This window comes from Rhincodon typus, chromosome 7, assembly GCF_021869965.1.
Source record: "Rhincodon typus isolate 14 chromosome 7, sRhiTyp1.1, whole genome shotgun sequence".
NCBI lineage: Eukaryota > Metazoa > Chordata > Chondrichthyes > Orectolobiformes > Rhincodontidae > Rhincodon > Rhincodon typus.
Window position 1 is genome coordinate 44,195,770 of NC_063338.1, and position 21,968 is coordinate 44,217,737.

Genomic DNA, 21,968 nt, shown 5'->3' on the forward strand with positions numbered 1-21,968 from the left:
TACAGTTGGTGTGGCAAAGCATCGCATAATTGAAAAGCACAGGATAACGTGAAGAAGAAACAGTGAAATATATGTACTGTATTTGTAGACACTGTACTTCCTTGTAATGCATTTCTTATTGGCTTGCAAACTGTATATATTTCACATTATTTTAATTAAATCACACTATTATAAATAAATTGAACAACATTAATGCGAAATATGCTTACTGTGTATATTGCCAGGTTAGTTGTGAAGTGGAACACAAACGTAAAGCACTTGTGCAAGCCAATTCTGATTTAGCTGCCGCTGCAGAGAAGCTTGAGACCATTAGAAAAAAGCTTGCAGTAAGTACTATGTTTGTAATTATCTTCCTGTGAAATTTATTTTGCTTTTATTTAAAAAAAACTCTTGTTGAAAGGCTATACTATATATTGTCAATTTTTAGTTGAATTATTGTGATTTCAAAATGACGGAACAAATCTACATTTTAATGGTTGCAGTGAGATAAACTCATTACAGTAAGAATGATTAAGTAAACTCTGATACCTGTTCCTTAATCCTTATTGTTTCATATTCTCACATCAATGTACAACGGCAAGGCCATAGGTTAAGTTAGCTACCAAGTCTTATGCAGCAGTGACTCCGATGATATTGCTGCAGCTAGACCAACACTGACTGCTGTGAAATCTAGATCCTGGTAAATTGTCCCTTGTTAACTCTTTTAGATGCTACATTAGATATTCACTGTTGAAAGCATGATTTGTTTTCAATTGATTTGTTCTGAAATTAGTATGAATTCTTTAAAAATTCATTTTTGATGTAATTAATTTTTGTGCATGCTTCATCATGAGAAATTATTGTAAACAATTATCGATAGTATACACTAGAAAAAAGTACATACTTCACAGCTGAAAATATGTCACTGCTGCTTCAGGAAAATAAAGGGAAAATCGTATTATGATTATCAAATCTGTTTAGATTTAACTAGATATCAAGGTTCAGCATTTCCTTTGAGGGCTGTTTGTGAGATGATCTCAAGGTGTAAATTTTGATTTTCAAGGGCTCATTTTCTATTTTAAAGGCCCCCTTTCTCATTCTCACTCGTTTGTTTTATGAGATGATACAGCCATGTAGTAACATTACCTTTTGTATTTGCGTTGCATATCTTTTAGTATTTTCTTTGCTAGAAAGATAGGATGGCACAAATGCCATATATCATATACATTTGCATTATTCAATATTTTAGCTTGCAATCTATCAGTAAGATGTTTTTGTTCATTAATAATAAATATATTTCCCAGATTCTAGGTAAAAGTTTCTGTTCCCCAGGAGTGGCATGAGCAATGTCACAAAATGTGTGAAAAATGGCAAAAATGAAAAAAAATTAGATTGTCAGTGTTGTGTAAAAAAGATTTGATTTACCTCTTCAGGTTTAAGTGGCAAGCTGAAAATCTCGCTGAGGGGACAAACTTATTCCCATGCATATGCATTTCATTAATAGCCCAAGTCATCTCATTTCAATGTAGCCTCCAATTCTCTCCTTCCCCGAGAAACTAGATGGCACCAAGACCCAAAATAACAGTCTGAGCAATTACCTGGTGGCAGCAACTCGCGACTTGCTGCTGCTTCTTTCAACTCTGCCTTCACCATAATGTTCCTGCATGCTTCATGGACACTGTTCACATTATACATTAGTGATCCAGATGAAGGAACAGAGGATATTGTTGTTAAGTTTGCAGATGACACAAAGGTGAATGATAGATCGTGTTGAGGGAGCGGGAAGGCTGCAGAAGGACTTGGACAGGCAAGGGCAGTGGGCAAAGAAGTGACAGATGGAATACAATGTGGGAAAGTGTGAGATTACACACTTTGGTTGGAAGATTAAAGGAGTAGACTATTTTCTAAATGGGGAAAGGCTTTGGAAATCTGAAGCGCAAAGGGACTTGGGAGTCCTCATTCAGGATTTTCGTAAGGGTTAATTTGCATGTTCAGATGGCAGTTAGGAAGGCAAATACAATATTAGCATTCATTTCAAGAGTATTAGAATACAGTAGTGGAAATGTACTGCTGAGGCTGTATAAGGCTGTGGTAAGACTGCACTTGGAATTTTGGGCCCCATATCTAAGGAGGGATGTGCTGGTGTTGGAGGGGTTCTAGAGCAGGTTTACAAGAAGAATCTCGGTGATGAAGGGCTTGTCATATGAAGGTTGGTTGAGGACTCTGGGTCTATTCTCGATGAAGATGCGGGGGGATCTTATTGAAACTTACAGAAACTGTAATGCCTGAATAGAGTGAACGTGGAGAAAGTATTTCCACTAGTAAGAGAGACTAGGACCTGAGGGCATAGCCTCAGAGTGAAGAGATGACCCTTTAGAACTGAGATGAGAGGAATTTCTTCAGTTAGAGGTCAATCTGTGGAACTCAGTGTCACAGCAAGCTGTGGAGGTCAAGTCATTGAATGCATTTAAGACCGAGATAGGTTCATGGTTGGTAAGGGGATAAAGGGTGAAGGGGAGAAGGCAGAGGAAAGAGGCTGAGAAACAAATCAGCCCCAATCCAAAGGTGTTTAGACCTGTAAGCCGAATGGCCTAATTTGCTCCTGTATCTTATAGTCTTATGCTTCTGCTCCACCCTTTATGCAAGTCAGCAATGGCAAACCACCAGCCTCACCACATCACCTTGCCTGCTCTCCAACAAACCTACACACCACTTCAGGACTTCACTTCAGAGCCCAGGAACACCTACAATTTGCATGCTTCTGCCAGGTCATTTTGCACGCCTATACATTTCCTGTATCTACATGGATACATCTTCAGGCTTTTCGCTTCATTTATTGACACTCACTCACTTTGCGCTTACATGGAGACTGCCAACCTCTGTTACTTGCATTACCTATTAGTACATAGAAAGAGGCAGTAGCTTGTCATGGCTCAGAGCATTAAACAGTCAAGGGGTTACCTGTTGCTTTATGACACCATGATATTCCAGGCCAGGGGCTTGACCATGTCCAATCCTACAAGTCAAGTGATTGCAGGTATGTTATTCGGGTTGATGTGGAGACAACAGTTTGTGGGGTGAGCAATATTTTCCTGCACTGAGACAAAGGGTCACTGAGACTGAGCATGGTGACGGTGGATGCAATAGGAATTAGTGGTTTTGCAGGAGCATGAGAGGTGCTGTCTTTGAAGATAATGGTGCAGAATGATCATGTCAAAAGCAATAAAATCAGAAGTTGCTGGAAAAGCTCAGCAGGTCTGGCAGCATCTGTGAAGAAAAAATTAGAGTTAACGTTACGGGTCCTATGACCCTTCCTCAGACAAAAGGCAACTCCTAGCTTGTAGCATCTGAAGTGGTGTGCAGCCAAATTTTAAATATGACAGCAGCGTTGTGAATGCCACAAATTCCCAGCTGTGCTGAACACTTCCCCTTTGAAAACTTCACACGTCTCTTATCAAGAGCAATGCTTCCTCTTCTCCATCCACCTCTGACACTCAGGCCCTGCTCTTATTGCCATCCCAAAACTTGGGCCCTGCTCCTCCACCCCGCCCCACCATACCACACCCTACCCCTGAGTCTCCGGCCCTGCTCCCTCCCCGGCTCGCGCACAGTTCCAGACCTTGTGTGTATTGAGTACTCATTGCATTGAATTGCTGTCATTTTTGCCTCTTGAAACTCTGCTAAGTGAGCGCTGGGAACTGGCCTAAGTAACCCATTATCTCAACCGATCAGCTGTTCGCTCCCTCCACCCTTTCCGTTCCTCCAGTCACAGGCTCTGTCTCTTGAGCAGTGAGAGCAGGTATGAAGAATCTGATGATTGCTTGAGCTGGTGCAGTGAGTGTAGGAGAAGTGGAAACTGGATCAGTGGAGAAGGTCCTCACCAATTCCATTTCATTGTATGGGGAGAGGTCGCAGGTGTGACCTTTCTTTGCTCAGCCACATGGTTTAATTTTCAGGGGCAATTTAAGGTGCTTTGGGCATCAATTCACACATCGCACCCACCTCCCCCAAACTTGCATTACTAGGTGTCACTAAATTTATTATCACTGAATCACAGAAGAGGTTACAGGAAAGAAAGCCCATTTGGTCAATTACGTCTGAGCCAGCACACCGCAAGAGCGATTTAATTAGTCCCACTGTTGCTCCCCCTCTTTTCTAGTCTGTGCAAAATATTAAATTATGGGGAGGCAATGATGTAGTGAGATTGCCCCCTCAATGAGAGGAAGTTCACCCTGTACAGCCACTGGCCAATTTGTCATCAGTCCTGCAGTCTTGGTGTCACCAGAGCTCTGGTGGCCAATTTTTAACAAGTACAACGGACCTTTATTTATTTATTTATTTATTTATTTACATGTGGTGACTCGTTGTAGATTTTGACACCCATTCACCCCATAGGGATGGGTGGGGAAATAGTGGACCAGCTGCCCAACCTATATTACATGCCACTTCCACCAAAAACACAGCTGGTGGGGGCATGTACTTTGCAGCCCCTGGTCTCCATAATGGCTCCATCACCAATTGTTGTAAAAATCCATCTGGTTCCCTGATATCCATTAGGGAAAGAAATCTGCCATCCTTACTTAGTCTGACCTACATGTGACTTTTGGTCCTAACAATGCTGTTGATTCATAGCTGACCTCTAAACTGATCTACATGCCACTTGGACGAGAAATTAGGGAGAGGAACAAATGCTGACCTTGCCAGTGACATCTATATCCCTGAAAGTATTTTAAAAAAGAAAAATGTTAAGTATATAAACCTGGTTTTTTTGATGAATGATTACACAGTAAAAGTAAACAAGTTTTTTTTTAGTAAGTTACAATGTATAAAGGGTAAGCTTCACTAATTTAAACTGATAATTATAGAATGGCACTATGTTTTAGCTTGGGGTAATATTTGGAGCTCTTTCCAGTTGAGGATCATTATGCCCCTTCTCTGCTGTGGATATGTTGGTATGTGGAGATTTGAAAATGAAAATCAACTTCTTCAAACCCCACAATTTGCTGTGACTAAGGAATAGAATTTGTTCTGGGGTCAAGAACCTGACATTGTTCACATTTCTGGATCCCAAACCTGAATTGTGGATGCACAATAAACTGATAGACCATAGAATCCCTACAGTGTGGAAGCAGGCCATTCGGCCCATCAAGTCCACACAGAACTTCGGAAGAGCATCCCACCCAGACTCACCCTCTACCCTATCTCTGCATTTCCCACCCTACATACAATGGACAATTTAGTATAGCCAATTCACCTAACCTCACATCTTTGGACTGTGGGAGGAAACCGGAGCACCTGGAGGAAACCCACACAGACATGGGGAGAATGTGCAAACTTCACACAGACAGTCGCCCGAGGCTGGGATCAAAACCAGCTCCCTGGCACTGTGAGGCAGCAGTGCTAACCACTGAGCCACCATGCACCCCTACAATAGAATCCTTTGAGTCCACACTGTCCTTCTGAAGAGCATCCCAATCAAATCCAGCTTCCTACCCTATCCCTGTAATAATGCATTTACCATAGCTGTTCCACCTAGCCTGCACATCCCTGGACACTGTGGACAATTTAGCATTGCCAATCTACCTAACCCACACATCTTTAGACTGTGAGAGGAAACCAGAGCACCCAGTACACCATGCCAACAGGGGGAGGAATGTGCAAATTCCACACAGTCACACAAGGCTGGAATCGAACCTGGGTCCCTGGCGCTGTGAAGCATGAAGGAGTTCTTTAACAAACAAGCCATTTAGTGACCAGGGAGCCCACTTGCAATCCAAGAAAGAAAGAGAAACTAGAAGAGGCTACACAAGTTAAAAGTAATAGAAGAGCTTTAATAATAAATGTAGAACACATTGGGTAACTTTTTTTATTGAGAATTGCATTTAGTGATATAATTTTAACATCAGATATTAAAGGTACCTCTAATTTTGCAAAGTTTTAATATTCTTTTATTTCTTCTCACCTTCATAGAGTGTGGGCTGCGGCTTTAAAATCACATTTTTTAAAATTCTATTTGTACAAATCTGTAATTGCTCTAACCCCAGGTTAAATACAGTACAAGATTTTCTACTTTGACAGAATCTCTCAGCTGGTTTGGCAGAGTGGATGTTGCACAGACACCAGTGACATGACAATAATCCTGACCGAACTTCCTGATTCAAGGTAGTTGCCAGTTTGAGACAGATTTCTGACTGGATTCATGTCTCTCCTGGAGACATTGTCTAGGGGCAATGGGGAAGGAAAACATCATGATTGTAGTCGGTCTCTGGACAGAGTTGGATTCCAAAGACTACCATGATCCTGTCCGAATTTAAAAGCTTGCACCTCCATCTGCCTATTACATTTATTACTCCCTTCCTGTGAAATTACACTGAAAATCTTCCTCAATATCTGCAATGCTAGAAGGACATTATATCTTGTAATGGATGATTCCAATTTTGCTCTACTGTCACATTCAGAATAGGGATACGAGATTGCCCATCTTAGTTTGGTTGAGGGAAAGAGAGGGAGATATTTCAGTGGTATCTTTCCACCCTGAAGCACATTCAAGGACTTGCATTGATGGTGGTGTTGTTGAATATCTTGAATTGCAAAGGTACAGCCTCCTTATTTAAGGAGTCCATGCTGATTTTGGGGGATGGCTAAGATGATTCATTTGAAAAGTAAACATACAATAAAGTACTTCTGGAAAGAACATTCTGTTAAGTATTTAAACCTTTTCCATCCAAATAGCTACAAATCTCACTTTAAAAATCACAGATACACCAATAACTCAGATTGGCTTATCATCTTAGTTATGATAATAACTAAGACTTTTTGTTGCTGATCTGTGCCCTTTATCATCCTGTTGTCATTTTTTGATTATTTAGATGCTGAAAAATAAACTAAATTTAGCTTGACTTCTTCTGAAAAAAAAAGCAAAGCCCATTGAACAAACTGCAAATAACAGTGAATTTTATGGTTGTAACTACTTTTGTGATGTGCTATTCAAAGGACTGCATGGACTCACAGTGCCATGCACATCAGAAAATGAACGTCTAAAAATGCAAGGCACCATGCCATCGTACAACAGATCATAGTTCGTTATAAAAGTTGTATCGAACAAGATTCCTGTTAAATAGTTCTCAAACATTAAATTTTTTTAGTTTTTATGAGTGTACAGTTACTACACCTTCAAATGTCGATAATCTGTAGCAACAGACAAGCCATGAAAAGAGTAAAATTTTCAGTTAGAACGGAATTCATTAAAATGGAGGAATCTAGTTAAATACTGGGTATGAAGAGTGTTTTAAATTGCACCTGATGATTAAGAACAAATGTACTGGGCATTTAATGTGTAGAAGGACTGCAAGATAATTAACTGGCATGCATAAAGATTCATGCTTTAGACAAAATTTTAATTTCGCACATAAATGTGCCTGATGTAGGCAGCATTTAATCACATAGCTGACAGGAGTAACTACTTTCATTTAACCTTGACTGAAGATCATGAATTCTAACAGGTTTAATTGGATACATCATTTAACAGAATGAACAGAGCAAATTTTCTTCAATTCATAGGTTCTGATTGACATGCACCAGCAATAAGGCCTAGTACAATTAAAGCTGATCTGCATTTGTGGCCCTGGCAGACATTGCCATAGTGATGTGACACTGTTTGATCATCATGGCACCAAAACTTGATTGAACTTTCACTTGTTTTGAAAAGGGCAGCACTTCAAGTACAAAGAAATTCAGAGAGAAAATGTAGCTACTTTGAAATTATCTGCAAACATCACAATATGCATCTGCATTTAGTCTTAGACTACTCATATTAATGTGTAAAGAAAAAATGCATATGCTTTTCCACATTAGGAATAATTTATAGTACTCAAAAACAGCAGACATGACAGCATATTCTTTGTTCATATGAAATAGCAAATTAATATATTATTTATATTAAAATCATAATTTACATTATCTTCATTTTATGTTACAGGACAACATTTAATGTTTATTTGATGCGTTAGAAAATCTTTCTGATCTCAGCATTCTATTTGATTTAAATAAAATCCTATGAGTAGATTGTGTATAATATTTAATAGATAGCTTCCAAGTTGGCATGGTAATGCATTTTTAAAGTCTATTTGAAAATTTTCCTTTAAATGTTGTACATGATTTCCTCCGAGCAGATAATTTACCTAAGAGAATAACTGTTTTTATGCCCACAAATGTTCCCTCACGTGCTGAATATTTCCAGTGTTCTCCACTTTCATTTTAGATTTCCAGCACTGGCAGTTTTTTGTTTATTATTTAATTATCTGTACAAGGGTGTCCCATTAATTACAGACGTGAGGAGGAACTACTTCTCCGAAAATATTGGTGTTTGGAATTCGGTTCCCCAGAGAGCATTGAAGTCTGCTTCATTGAATAAATTCAAGGCTGAATTAGTCAGATTTTTGATTGACAAGGGAGTCAGGGTTATGGTGATAGTTGAGAATGTAGAGTTAAAGAGATCTTATTGAATTGCAGAGCAGACATGAGCGGCTGAATGGCCAACTTCTGCCCCTTTTTGTCATGTTTTTGTATGTCTTCAACCCCACTCGGGAATAAAAATGTAATTCAATGAGTAGTACTCATCACCATTATATTTGTTCTTTGGTGTTGCTTATCCTCAGGTACTGATTTGACAGTCTTTATTTCATCTTAAAACTGTTACAGAAATTCAAGTACAATTCATTGCGCCTTTTTTGTAATGTAATTTCTCGTTTCAAGTATTCTTCTGTGCAATCTTGCCTTCAATGAGTGTGTAGTTAAATTTCTTCTTTTTAATCATTTCCTTTCTCTTATGGGCATGATTTACTTATTGTTTGATTGGGAAATTATGCAACTTTCTCCTTTTAGAGTTGCATGGTGCAAGTGTATATACTGTTGATCAACAGACATGTTGGCTGCCTTGATCAGCCAATGGCTTATGTGACCAAGTTATTATAACATGCTATATATAATCACCACTGGATCTCTAAATATATTAATTATTCAAGGAATGTTTATATGAATAATAAATGTTACTTTGCAAACACAGCATACAGAAGTACACTACTACAAATTGACAATTGTGACACAATTCAGGGGAAAATAACTAAGATTTTTATACCAGGGACATTTCATTGGCAAAATATTAAAGTTCTACAATTAAAACCATAATAAACATGCTGCCATAGGACAATATGGTGAATTTTTAAGATGAATGCTTGCAAGCAGTTGCCAGGATCCCATTGTTTGAATATTGACCTGTTCTATTCAACAAGTAGGAAAGGCACCCACCCAGTTTTGGTGGGATCCATCTTTGCACGTGCATGTTATATCCCGATGATGTAATTGATTGTTAATTTTAAATGGAAGCCTGGGAGATGAAGTTGCTATGAATTTCCCACCAGGTGAAGACTTCGAAGAAGAGACCCAGAAGTTTATTTTAGTCTTTGATCATATGGTATGAAGAGATATTGTAATGGAGCACTGAGCTAGAGATTTTGTTTTCCTTACAATTATTTTTCATTACTGAAAGGATCTAGACACATGCTTGACTGGATTAACAGAAGCCTTTGAAAAGGCCACATCTGAAAAAGTCCGTTGTCAGGATCGAGTGAAAAGAACCAATAAGACAATTGAACTAGCTAACAGATTAGTGAAAGGTTTGGAGGTAAGCTGTAAAAGCTCCTGTGCAGCATTGTACTATTTTATAGTGTACTGCTCATCCCAAAACAGTGCTAATGGTTCAAAAAAACAGAATTCTTTAAATACTGTCTCATCTTAAATACCTCCATCTAACATACATTTTTCCACTGTTCAATAAAACATTAACATTTTATTAAAAACAAAGTATTGTGATGTAATAGGCAACATTTGTCATGTTATTGTTCATTTGGTGTATGCTGCTTAACTTCATTTTCATGAAAAGGAATTGAATATACCTTTCCATTCAATATTGTTTTTCATATTTATTAATGTTAATTTCTTGTTTTCTTACATCAGTCAGAGAATGTACGCTGGGCTCAGTCTGTCACACAGTATTCCGAACAGGAGAAAACTCTCTGTGGAGATGTTCTCTTGATGGCAGCTTTCATTTCTTATGCTGGTTCTTTCTCAAAGAAGTATCGATATGAGCTTGTTCAAAACATGTGGATGCCTTACCTAAGAAGTCAAAAGGTATATACTTCAGTTGCTAGTAGTAAAATGTATTTTCATGCAACAGTCCTTGGAACTCTTTTTTAACACAGATATTTAAAAGCATAGTCTCAATGGTATTGATGACCTTTAGCGTGTCAATGTCATCTATTAAAATGTTCTAATTTTACGAAGACCATAGACGGTTCAAAACAATTTTCTTCTGGTCTACTAACGACTTATCTCTGGGAACTGAAGCATAATTGTAAACTAGTTTTCATTCTGCTTAAAAAGGACACGAGTTTACCTGCACATCAGGACATCAGAATTCTAACATTTTATATGGCACTACAATGTTAAAACTAAGTTTTTGTTCAGTCTGCAACTTAAATTAGTTCTTTTTAGGATATTGTTTTGTTTTCCTCTGCCCCTAACAAGAATAGTGTGATTATTGATTACTTTTGTATATGAATGTACCCCTCGAACTGAGCCAGCCTGAAAGAGCTGTTCTGCCAGTTTAGTATTTACACAGGAACAAAAACGGTGACCCTTCCTTAGAACTGTTCTGAGGAAGGGTAATTGGACCCAAAATGTTAACTCTGATTTTTCTCCACAGATGCTGCCAGATCTGCTGAGCTTTTCCAGCAACTTCTATTTTTGTTTGCTAATTTACAGCATCCACAGCTCTTTTGGTTTTTATTTCGTTTTTACACAGCCTTCAAGCATCTTGAAACTTGTGATTGTTCTGTCTGTGACTAGCTTTACAACAACTCCAGTTCTCCTCAAGACTCAGACTTCAGAAAGGAAAGGGTGAATAAATGCAGGACTAAAACTTTGTCTGCTGCATTGATTGGAACCAGCTGGATCTTGTTGACTGAGATCCTTGATTGGTGTCATTAACCTGTGTCAATCAGGAAAGCCCTGGCTGACCAATATAACCAGGTGATTTAGAATCTCCCCAGTTCTGGGGACTGACTCTGAGCTGGCTGGCCACAAGTAAATAAAGGGACACCTGGTGATGGGATACCAGCCTCTGCAGTTATTTCAGAGCAATGGGAGCAAACAGAATATGCGTGAAGAACATTCGCTTGCAGCAGTTGGGATAAGTGATTCTGGCATCGTGCTTTTATTTGGGAAGCTTGACTTGTTTGTTCCTGCTGCCAAAGACTGGGCCCAGAATGTTGAAAGAATGCAATATTTTTTCTGGGAAAATGACATTGGGGCAGATGAGAAGTGACAAGTAATCCTCCTGACTGCTTGTGGACCCTTCAGCATTCTCAGTTATAAGAGGCTTGACTTTCTCAGAGGCACCATACACTAAAACCTTCCAAACATTGATGGAGTTGGTTAAGGAATATTATAACCCCAAACCACCTCTAATTCTGAAACGCTATCAGTTTTATTTGGCTGTTATTAAGAACCAGGGAAATCCATATTGGGATTTTTGATGAGGTTGACACAACTGGCAGAGGCATGTGATTTTGGGTTAACCCTGAATGAGCTGCTGAGAGACCATTTGGTATGTGGAATTAATGACGTAACCGTGCAGAAGTGCCTACTAGTTGAAGCCCAACTGGACTTTAATCAAGTGCCACACTGGCTTTGTCATTAGAAAATGTGGTATCCCAATGGAAGTAGACTCCCTCACCTGTCCAACTGAGCTTGGGGAACATCATGTAAGTGTAGGCAGTCGCAGAGTCTCATGCAGGGCATATCCTGAGCAGAGGGACACTAGGCCCAGCCCACAGCAAGACCCCACAAAGCCGAGCCTCGGCCACGCAGTGAAAAATCAGAATCTGAGACAGCAAACCATTGTTGTTGCTGCTGATATGCAGACTTGAGACAGAAAAGGAGTCCTACAAGACCTGACTTGAGTAAGAAAATTCATAGCTGGTATCTGGGAGAGTGCACACCCTGGAAAGACCTCGTACATGTGGGTTGGAACAATTAAATTGCTAAGTGTCATCCAAATTGGAACTGATTAAAATTAATGTTTGGTTAAATCGTCACCCGGTTCCCGTGGACGTTGATACTGGCACAGCTGTATCTGTGTTGCAGGATCTGTCTTTAACCAGATTCGTTCGGGACTGCAACCCTCAAGTTTGTGTAAGACCTCAGCCAGACTGAGAATATACACTGGGGAACCGTTGCAGATTAAGGGTACGACTTCGGTTCCACTCTCTTATGAGAAGCAGTTGATGCAGTTCCCACTGATGGTAGCAAGAGGCTCAGGCCCAAGCCTATTGGGATGGAATTGGTTGAGGAAGATTCACCTGGATTGGCTCAACATTCTTCGATTAGAAAATAGCTGCCTCAGTGATGTCTTAGTGAAATATTCGGGAGTATTTCAGGAAGAGCCTGGGACTATCAGAGGAACCAAAGCCACTTTACATCCTTTTGTTCATTAACAGGATGAGGGTGTCACTGGCTAGACAGCATTTATTGCCCATCCCTAATTGCCTAAATGGCAGTTCAGAGTCCACTACATTGCTGTGGGTTTGGAGTCACATGTAGGCCAGACCAGGTAAGGATGGCAGTTTCCTTCCCCAAAGGACATTCGTAAACCAGATGGTTTTTCCTGACAATCGACAATGGATTCATGGTCATCATTAGGCTCTTAATTCCAGTTATTTTATTGAATTCAAATTCCACCATCTGCCATGGCAGGATTTGAACCTGGGTCCCCAGAACATTATATGGGTCTCTGGATTAACAGTCCAGTGATAATACCACTAGGCCATCACCTCCCCTGACATGTTGACCAGGAAGCAATTCCATGATTTTGCAAGGGCCCACCCAGTGCCATTTGCCACGTGGGCAAAAGTAGAGGCAGAAATCAGGAGGCTGGAGGGTGAAGGAATCATCAAACCAGTGCAGTTTGCAGAATGGCCGGCACCGGTTGTACTGATTGTGAAGCCTGATTCCTCAGTTTGCCTCTGTGGGGGTTTTAAGCAAACGGTAAACCATTTCTCACAGCAGGATAAATACTCAATCCCTTGCATAGAAGACTCATATGCAAAGTTGGTCGGGGGTGAGGGGTGATGCTGTCCTTTACAAAGCTGGATGTGAGCCATGCCTATCTGCAATTGCAACTGGATGATGAGTCCTGGAAATATGCTACAATTAATACCTATAGGGGTTTGTTCCAATATACAAAACTGCCATTTGGGGTATTATCAGCCTGCGGCCTTTTCCAGTGGACCACAGAGAATATTTTACAAGGGCTAGCCCAGGCTGCCATTTATCTGACTATCGTGCTAATAACAGGGAAGACCAATAAAGAGCACTTGAAGAACATGGACGCAGTGCTTAAATGTTTCTCCCAGGCAGGTGTTTGCCTTAGACAGGAAAAATGTGTGTTCCAGGTGCCCCACATGAACTAGAGACAACAAGGTGCAGAGCTGGATGAACACAGCAGGCCAAGCAGCATCATAGGAGCAAAAAGGCTGACGTTTCGGGCCTAGACCCTTCATCAGAAATGGGGGAAGGGAAGGGGGTTCTGAAATAAATAGGGAGAGAGGGGGAGGCAGATAGAAGATGGATAGAGGAGAAGATAGGTGGAGAGGAAACAAACAGGTCGAAGAGGCGGGAATGGAGCCAGTAAAGGTGAGTGTAGGTGGGGAGTTAGGGAGGGGATAGGTCAGTCCAGGGAGGACGGACAGGTCAAGGGGGTGGGATGAGGTTAGTAGGTAGGAGATGGGGGTGGGGCTTGAGGTGGGAGGAGGGGATCGGTGGGAGGAAGAATAGGTTAGGGAGGTGGGGACGAGCTGGGCTGGTTTTGGGATGCGGTAGGGGGAGGGGAGATTTTGAAGCTTGTGAAATCCACATTGATACCATTGGGCTGCAGGGTTCCCAAGCGGAATATGAGTTGCTGTTCCTGCCACCTTCGGGTGGCATTGTTGTGGCACTGCAGGACGCCCAGGATGGACATGTCATCTGAGGAATGGGAGGGGGAGTTGAAATGGTTCGCGACTGGGAGGTGCAGTTGTTTATTGCGAACCGAGCGTAGGTGTTCTGCAAAGCGGTCCCCGAGCCTCTGCTTGCTTTCCCCGATGTAGAGGAGGCCACAACGGGTGCAGCGGATGCAGTATACCACATTGGCAGATGTGCAGGTGAACATCTGCTTGATGTGGAAAGTCTTCTTGGGGCCTGGGATGGGGGTGAGGGAGGAGGTATGGGGGCAGGTGTAGCACTTCCTGCGGTTGCAGGGAAAAGTGCCGGGTGTGGTGGGGCTGGAGGGGAGTGTGGAGCGGACAAGGGAGTCACGGAGAGAGTGGTCCCTCCAGAAAGCAGATAAGGGTGGGGAGGGAAAGATGTCTTTGGTGGTGGGGTCGGATTGCAGATGGCGGAAGTGTCGGAGGATGATGCGTTGGATCCGGAGGTTGGTGGGGTGGTACGTGAGGACGAGGGGGATTCTTTTTTGGTTGTTATTGCGTGGACGGGGTGTGAGGGATGAGTTGCGGGAGATGTGGGAGACACGGTTGAGGGCGTTCTCAACCACTGAGGGGGGGATGTTGCGGTCCTTGAAAAATGAGGACATCTGAGATGTACAGGAGTGGAATGCCTCATCCTGGGAGCAGATGCGGCGGAGGTGGAGGAATTGGGAATAGGGGATGGCATTTTTGCAGGAAGGTGGGTAAGAGGAGGAGTATTCTAGGTAGCTGTGGGAGTCGGTGGGCTTGAAATGGATATCGGTTTCTAGGTGGTTGCCCAAGATGGAGAGAGAGAGGTATTAGAGATGGTCCAGGTGAACTTAAGGTTGGGGTGGAAGGTGTTGGTGAAGTGGATGAACTGTTCGAGCTCCTCGTGGGAGCACGAGGCGGCGCCGATATAGTCATCAATGTAACGGAGGAAGAGGTGGGGTTTAGGGCCAATGTAGGTACGGAAGAGGGATTGTTCCACGTAACCTACAAAGAGGCAGGCATAGCTTGCAGAACCCCCTTCCCCTCCCCCATTTCTGATGAAGGGTCTAGGCCCGAAACATCAGCCTTTTTGCTCCTATGATGCTGCTTGGCCTGCTGTGTTCATCCAGCTCTGCACCTTGTTGTCTCGGATTCTCCAGCATCTACAGTTCCGACTATCTCTGATTCAATTCCAACCCCAAATGAACTACTTGTGTTACAGAGTTGACAAAACTGCTTTACACCCATTGGAAGGTAAAGTGAGGGCGATCGAAGGAACCCCAGCTCCCACGTCTGTACTGGAGCTTAGGACTTACCTTGGGTTAGTGAATTATTAAGGGAAATTCATAACCTAGCCTCTATCTTGGCACCCTTACACTTGCTATTGAAAAAGCGTCGGCCTTGGAAATGGTTGCATAGCCAAGAAGTAGCCTTTAGAGAAGTGAAAAGCAGTTAAGGTGTTGACCCACTATGATCTGAAGTGAGCGGTAGTGGTGACATGCGATGCCTCTGCATATGGTATCGCGGTTGTGTTGTCTCACTGGTGGCCCAATGGAGAGGAACTCCTGATAGCGTACACTTCCCAGATATGCCCAGATAGTGAAGGAAGGTTTGACAGTCATCTTTGGTATGAGGAAGTTCCAACAGTACCTGTATGGATGGCAATTTGTCATAGTAACAGATCACAAACCACTGCTAGGGCTACAGAAGGAAGACAAGGCAGTGCTGCCCATAGCTTCTGGTAGAATTCAGTGTTGGGCCCTTATTGTCAGTGCATAAAAGCACAGGTTAGAACACCATCCAGGAAGCCAAGTGGCTAATGCAGATGTCTTGACCCACCTCCTACTGACAGGTACTCCAATGGTGGTGCCTCCCCTGGAACAGTCTGTTTTGGTTTTAAACTTCCTGGGCATCCTTCAGTCACCGCTGATAATATCCGACTGTGGACACAAAAACATCTCTTCTAGTGAAACAAAAACAGCTGGTTCTAATAGGGGAAACAGAAGGGCCATCGCAACCTGGATTGAAACCTTTCTGGATCTAACAAGACCAGATCACAATCGAGGACAGTATATTACTGTGGGGAGCAAGGGTGATTGTCGCAAGTAAAGGTCACTGCCAGATACTGCCTGAACTTCACCAGGATCATCCAAGGGTTTCCAAGATGAAGATGCCAGCGAGAAGCTACGTCTGGTGCCCAAGGATGGATGCCAACACAGCTGTGTTGGTGGGGCAGTGCCCAGAGTGCCAACAAGGACAAAAATTGCCACTGGCAGTGCCCCCACATTCATGGGAATGGCTGGGTAAACCCTGGACTCAGTTGCACATTGACTATGCCGGTCCTTTCGTGGGCTGAATGTTCCTGGTCATTGTGGATGCCCATTCAAACTGGTTGGACGTGCATAAAGTTCATTCAGCAAACTCCAGGATGAGGATTGAGAAGCTGCGAGCGTCGCTCACGACACACGGCCTCCCAGAAATATTGGTCACAAACAAGGGGACGTCATTTACCAGCAGGGAATGTGAATATTTCCTAAAGTCAAATGACACTCAACACGTAAGGACAGTTCCATACCATCCATCATTCAATGGTCTAGTAGAAAGAGTGGTCCAAACAATGAAGGCAGGCTTAAAGAAGCAGCCTACAGTGTTACTTTATACCAAACTGTCCTGGCTCTGTTCGATTATAGGACCACCCTGCATGTGACAACAGAGATAGCTCCAGCAGAGTTGCTGATGGGAAGAAGACTCCGCACTAGGTTAGACCTGATATTCCCAGACTTGGAGGTGGGGAAGGGTGAAACGACAGCCAGAATGCCAATGCCAGATATGTGCCTGCTGTAAGTGAGAGAAACAGTTTAATTCAGGGGGTGAAGTTTGGTGCCGGAACCATGGAAATGGCCCTGTGTGGGTACAGGGCGAGATTGACGTGAGGTCAGGTCCTGTGACTTACAAAGTTCGGGTAGGTGATACAGTCCGGAACAAACACATAATCACCTGAAAGCTGTTATCTCACAAACGGGGCTGGGGCAAAACATACCTGTCCCCTAAGAACAGCCAGAAGACCTGTTGGAAGTTGCAGGTTCTCCCCCTCTGTCTAGCGTCGAGGAAACCTAGGAGTCCGACATGGATGCAGTCTCGATACCATTACCACTGGAAGAAGAGGAGGAAGTTCTCCCAAGATGCTCCGGGTATGAGCGACAGGTTACGGTCCAGTACACCCCACCCGTGCCAGAGTCTAAGTCAGAGGAACCAGATCTTGGGTGAAAACGTCGCAAGACCAGGCCTACATCCTAGGATTTAGTGGAGGGGGGGGAAAGGATTATAATGATTGGAACCAGCTGGATCTTGTTGATTACGAGGTCCTTGATTGGGATTGTTAACCTAGGCCACTCGAGAAAGCCCTGGCAGACCAATATAACCAGGAGGTTTAGAATCTCCTCCATTCAGGTGACTGACTGAGCTGGTTGGCCGCAGCCAGTGGACAGTCCACAAGTAAATAAAGAGTTACTTGGTGATGGGATACTGGCCTCTGTGCAGTTATTTCATTTACATAGTACAGTTTCAAAGCAACTTTATGTCAATTATTTTGATTGACTTGTGGTGAACAAAGCTACTTGACGCTACCTGCAAATCCCAGCAAGCTTCCACATTGAGATCACCTGGAGAGCCATGCAGATTGTGGCCTGTGGTGTTGAAACCAACGTTGTCCATCTGGCATTGCTTTGAAGCAGAACTACGCAAACATTTGTAAGGCAGTCGAATATGTCTGTAACCTTAACTCCACTGAAATCAACTGAAGAATGGACGAAATAAGATGGGTGCAGTCTGCTTTTCTTACAGGTGAACACCACAACAGAATGAAAAGTTTATATTTATGGATGATCAACATAATTGACCAGGACAGTAGTCACCTTTTCCATCAAACTAAATAAGAAACCTGACAGTGTGTTGTAGCATCTCTGTTCACTCCCTCTCTGTTGCAGCTTTGAATCTAGTTCATTTTTTTGAAATTTCAAAATGAACTTCACCTCTCATACACGTTGCTTTCATAAAATCATAGGATCATCATAGAATCCCTACAGTGTGGAAACAGGCCCTTTGGCCCAACAAGTCCACACTGAACCTCAGAGCATCCCACCAAGACCCAATCCACACATTCCTGAACACTATGGGCAACTTAGCATGGCCAATTCACCTAACCTGCACATCTTTTGACTGTGGGAGGAAACCCATGCAGACACAGGGAGAATGTGCAAACTCCACGCAGACAGTCGCCTGAGGGTGGGATTGCACCCGGGTCCTCGGTGCTGTGAGGCAGCAGTGTTAACCACTGAGCCACCGTGCCGTAAGTCAGCTGCTTCAAAGAATAATGTAAATATAGTGGCATTGACTTTGCAAATTCAAGTTTGTTGCCTTTGTTCCTTGGCCCACATTTTTAAGCCCAGGCCTGTCTTGGCAGCTCAGCAATTGGACTGAGCTTCTTTTCAAAAACTTTTTATTCTGTTGTCATAACACTGGAAGACATCAGAGCAGAATTAGGCCATTCAGCCCATCAAGTTTGCTCTACCATTCAATCATGGCAGATATGTTTCTCAACCCCATTCTCCTGACTTCCATCCATAACATTTGATCCCCTTACTAATCACGAATTGCTTTGTGGTTCAACCTTTCCGATACTGATGATGCCAATTTTGGAGCATGTAATTTATGCAGTTGGACCTGCAAGATACAATAAAATGAGAGTGGTGGCATAGTAGTAATGTCCCTGATTTGTCAATCAAGAAACCTGACTAATGCGCCAGATTCCTAAATTTAATCCCACAAAAGCATCTGCTGGTGTATTTTCAGTTTAATTCATTAAATAAATTTAGAATAAGTATGTCACAAGCATATTGATGGTGAAACTACCATGTTGTAAAAACACAACTGGTTAACTAATGTTATTTGTGGAGGGAAATATGACTCTTTAAACATCAGACCAATCACTCAGTTGTATCAAATTACCAAAGAAACGACAAATGAAAATAAAATAGGACAGAACATCTATCATCAACTTAAGCATCAGCTGTGACAAAGGTACATCCAGCCCAGTCAACTCTGTAATGTCTCCCTCACTAACATCTGGGGACTTGAGTCAAAAGCGGGAGAACAGTCCTACAGACAAGTCAAGCAACAGCCTGACGTAGTCATAATAAAGCCATACTTTTGTAGCCAATGACCTGGACTCCTCCATTACATTCCCTGTGGAGATGACACAGTGATAGGTTAGTCCCGATGGAATCAACCTGGGAGTCATCAACCTTAACTCCAGACCACATGAAGTCTTAGGGAAATATGCTGAGAATGTCCTGTCAACTAAAGGAAAGACAAATCCAGTCCAGCCCATGTACACCCTATCAGTTACCCTCAATCAATAACAAAGTGATGGGGTATTGTCAAGTGTTATCATGTGACATTCACTCACCTGTTTTCCGCTGAGATTCCATCAGGGTCAAGTGACATTAGACCTCTTTACAGTCTTGACCACAATATGTACTAAAGAGCTGAATGACAGAGATGAGGTGAGAGTGACTGCTGTCGATACTATTTGGCTGAGTGTAGCATTAAGGAGCCCGAGCAAAACTGAATTCAGAAGGAATTCAAATTGGGAGGGTGGGGGTGTGGTGGTTGCTGTCTACTGGTTGAAGTTATAGCTAGCATGGTTCTGGTTGTTGAAAGCCAATCACCACAGTCTACTGCAGGAATTTGTCAAGGTAGTGTCCTGAGCCCAATTGTCTTCAGTTGCTTTATCAATTATGTTTCCTCCATCATAATGCCAGAAATGTGAATCTTCATTGATGATTGCGGAGTTTTCATTGCTCCTCAGTTAATTAAACAGCCTGTTCCCACTAACAGCAAAACTTAGACCACATTCTGACGTGGGATGATAAGTGGCTAGGAACATTCAGTCTATACATGTGCCACAGAACGACCTTCTCCAACAAGGAGAAATGTTCCCATCATCCCTTGACAAACAGCGGCATTACCATTGTTGAATCATTCATCATCAACATCCTGAGAGAAGACCATTGACCAGAAGTTTGACTGGATCAGCCAGATAAACACTGGCTACAAGAGCAAGTCAGCACTTGAGAATTCTGGAGTAAGCAACTCATTTCCTGACTTCTCCTAGTCTGGCCACCATTTACAAGTTACAAGTTAGATATGTAATGGAGTAATCTTCTGGTGCCTGGATAACTGTGGCACAACTAACACTCAAGGACTTCAACACCACCCAGGACAAAGCAGCTTACTTGAGCAGCGCTTTATCCACTACTTTAAACATTTACTCCCACTAGCACTGGAGCGCAGTGGCAGTAGTCTGCACTATATTCAAGATGCATTGCAGCAACTCACCAAAATTCCTTCAACATTATCTTCCAAACCTACAAATTCTACCACCTAGGAAAACAATCGCAACAGGTGCATGGAAACATTACAACCTGTAGGTTCCCCTCCAAGTACACGCCATCCTGACTAGGAACTATATGACAATTCCTTCAACTTCATTAGGTCAGTATCCTGGAACTCCATCCATATCAGCTCTCAGGGTGTACCTACTCCACAAGAACTGTAGTGATTCATGAAGGTGATTCATTGTACCTTCTCAAGGGTAATTCGGAATGGGGTACGAATTATGCCCTTGCCAACAATGATCATATCCTAAAAATGAATAGTTGCAAAAATTTAGAAGAAAATAAATCATGTTGAGATTAAAATGAGGTCAGCTCTGTGCATTCTTATAACTTGTCCACAGGGCTGTTTAAGAGGCAACATTTCTGCCAAGCTTAAGCATGGTTAGTGAGATATTGAAAGCAATCATCATTACCCTTTCATACTTCAGACAGTGTATCCATAAAGATAGCTTCTGAATTTTTGGATCTTAATAAATAATAAGATTGTGCTTATTGTGATAGAATGAAGCCATTTTAATTATGTTAAGTACATATCACCCATGCAAAAAAAAATTGCAATATTTATGTATAAGTGTTAACTTTGCTTAATGTAGAGTATTCAAAGTGAATTGTTTCTTTAACTGTTTTTTGCTAGTTTAAAATTTAACAGCAATAAATAATGCAGTTCTAAGTTTGTTTTTCCTGTATCAAAATTTCAAACAAGAAACAGTTCAAAATGCATTAAATGAATTCATTCCCAAATCTAGGTTCCCATTCCAATGACTGAAGGTTTGGATGCTGTTGCCTTGCTCTCAGATGATGCAACAATTGCAGCCTGGAACAATGAAGGCTTACCCAGTGATAAAACATCCATGGAAAATGCCACTATCTTTTCTAACTGTGAGAGATGGCCACTCTTGATTGATCCTCAACTTCAGGGAATCAAGTGGATCAAAAACAGATTTGGCACAGACTTGAAAGTCATTAATTTGGGTCAAAAAGGGTGAGACAACAACTTAATTTGCAAACAAAATATGCAAAACAACAAAGTTTACATTTAAAACCAAATACTTGCAAAACGAATCATCATCTAACCTTCATTTAAATGCCGCCTGAACCAGCATTCTCTATGGAAACGTCTTTTCCTGATAATTACATTGGGTTGGTTATGGCTCCCAGCAGGGAAGTGGCAGGTGGTGGGTGCAGTGAGAGTGGTTGCTGAGAGATTTCGGGTTCATCTGTCATTTACATGGGCAATGCAAGCTGCCAGCGTGAAACGTGTTACCATATGTACTTTGTCAATTTGGACATTGGAGATAGAACTGTTTTTGGTTCTTAAGAATCTGCAACATGTGAAAGAGGAGATGCATTTTTTTGAATGTCAAAAGCAGTGCAATTTTTAGAAAACAAGGTGCAGGGCTGGATGAACACAGCAGGCCAAGCAGCATCATAGGAGCAGAGAGGCTGACGTTTCGGGCCTAGACCCTTCATCTGATGAAGGGTC

General features: G+C 42.1%; 1 protein-coding gene across 1 annotated transcript in view; it reads left to right on the forward strand.

Moving 5' to 3' along the window:
* Positions 1-21,968, forward strand: part of dnah9l (dynein, axonemal, heavy polypeptide 9 like) — a 365,602-nt gene that overhangs the window by 271,649 nt on the left and 71,985 nt on the right. Inside the window, exons 60-63 of the mRNA XM_048599208.1 lie at positions 180-326; positions 9,527-9,661; positions 9,994-10,167; positions 21,232-21,467. Of these exons, the coding sequence (XP_048455165.1) occupies positions 180-326; positions 9,527-9,661; positions 9,994-10,167; positions 21,232-21,467 (692 nt within the window). The remainder of the gene's footprint in view (positions 1-179; positions 327-9,526; positions 9,662-9,993; positions 10,168-21,231; positions 21,468-21,968) is intronic.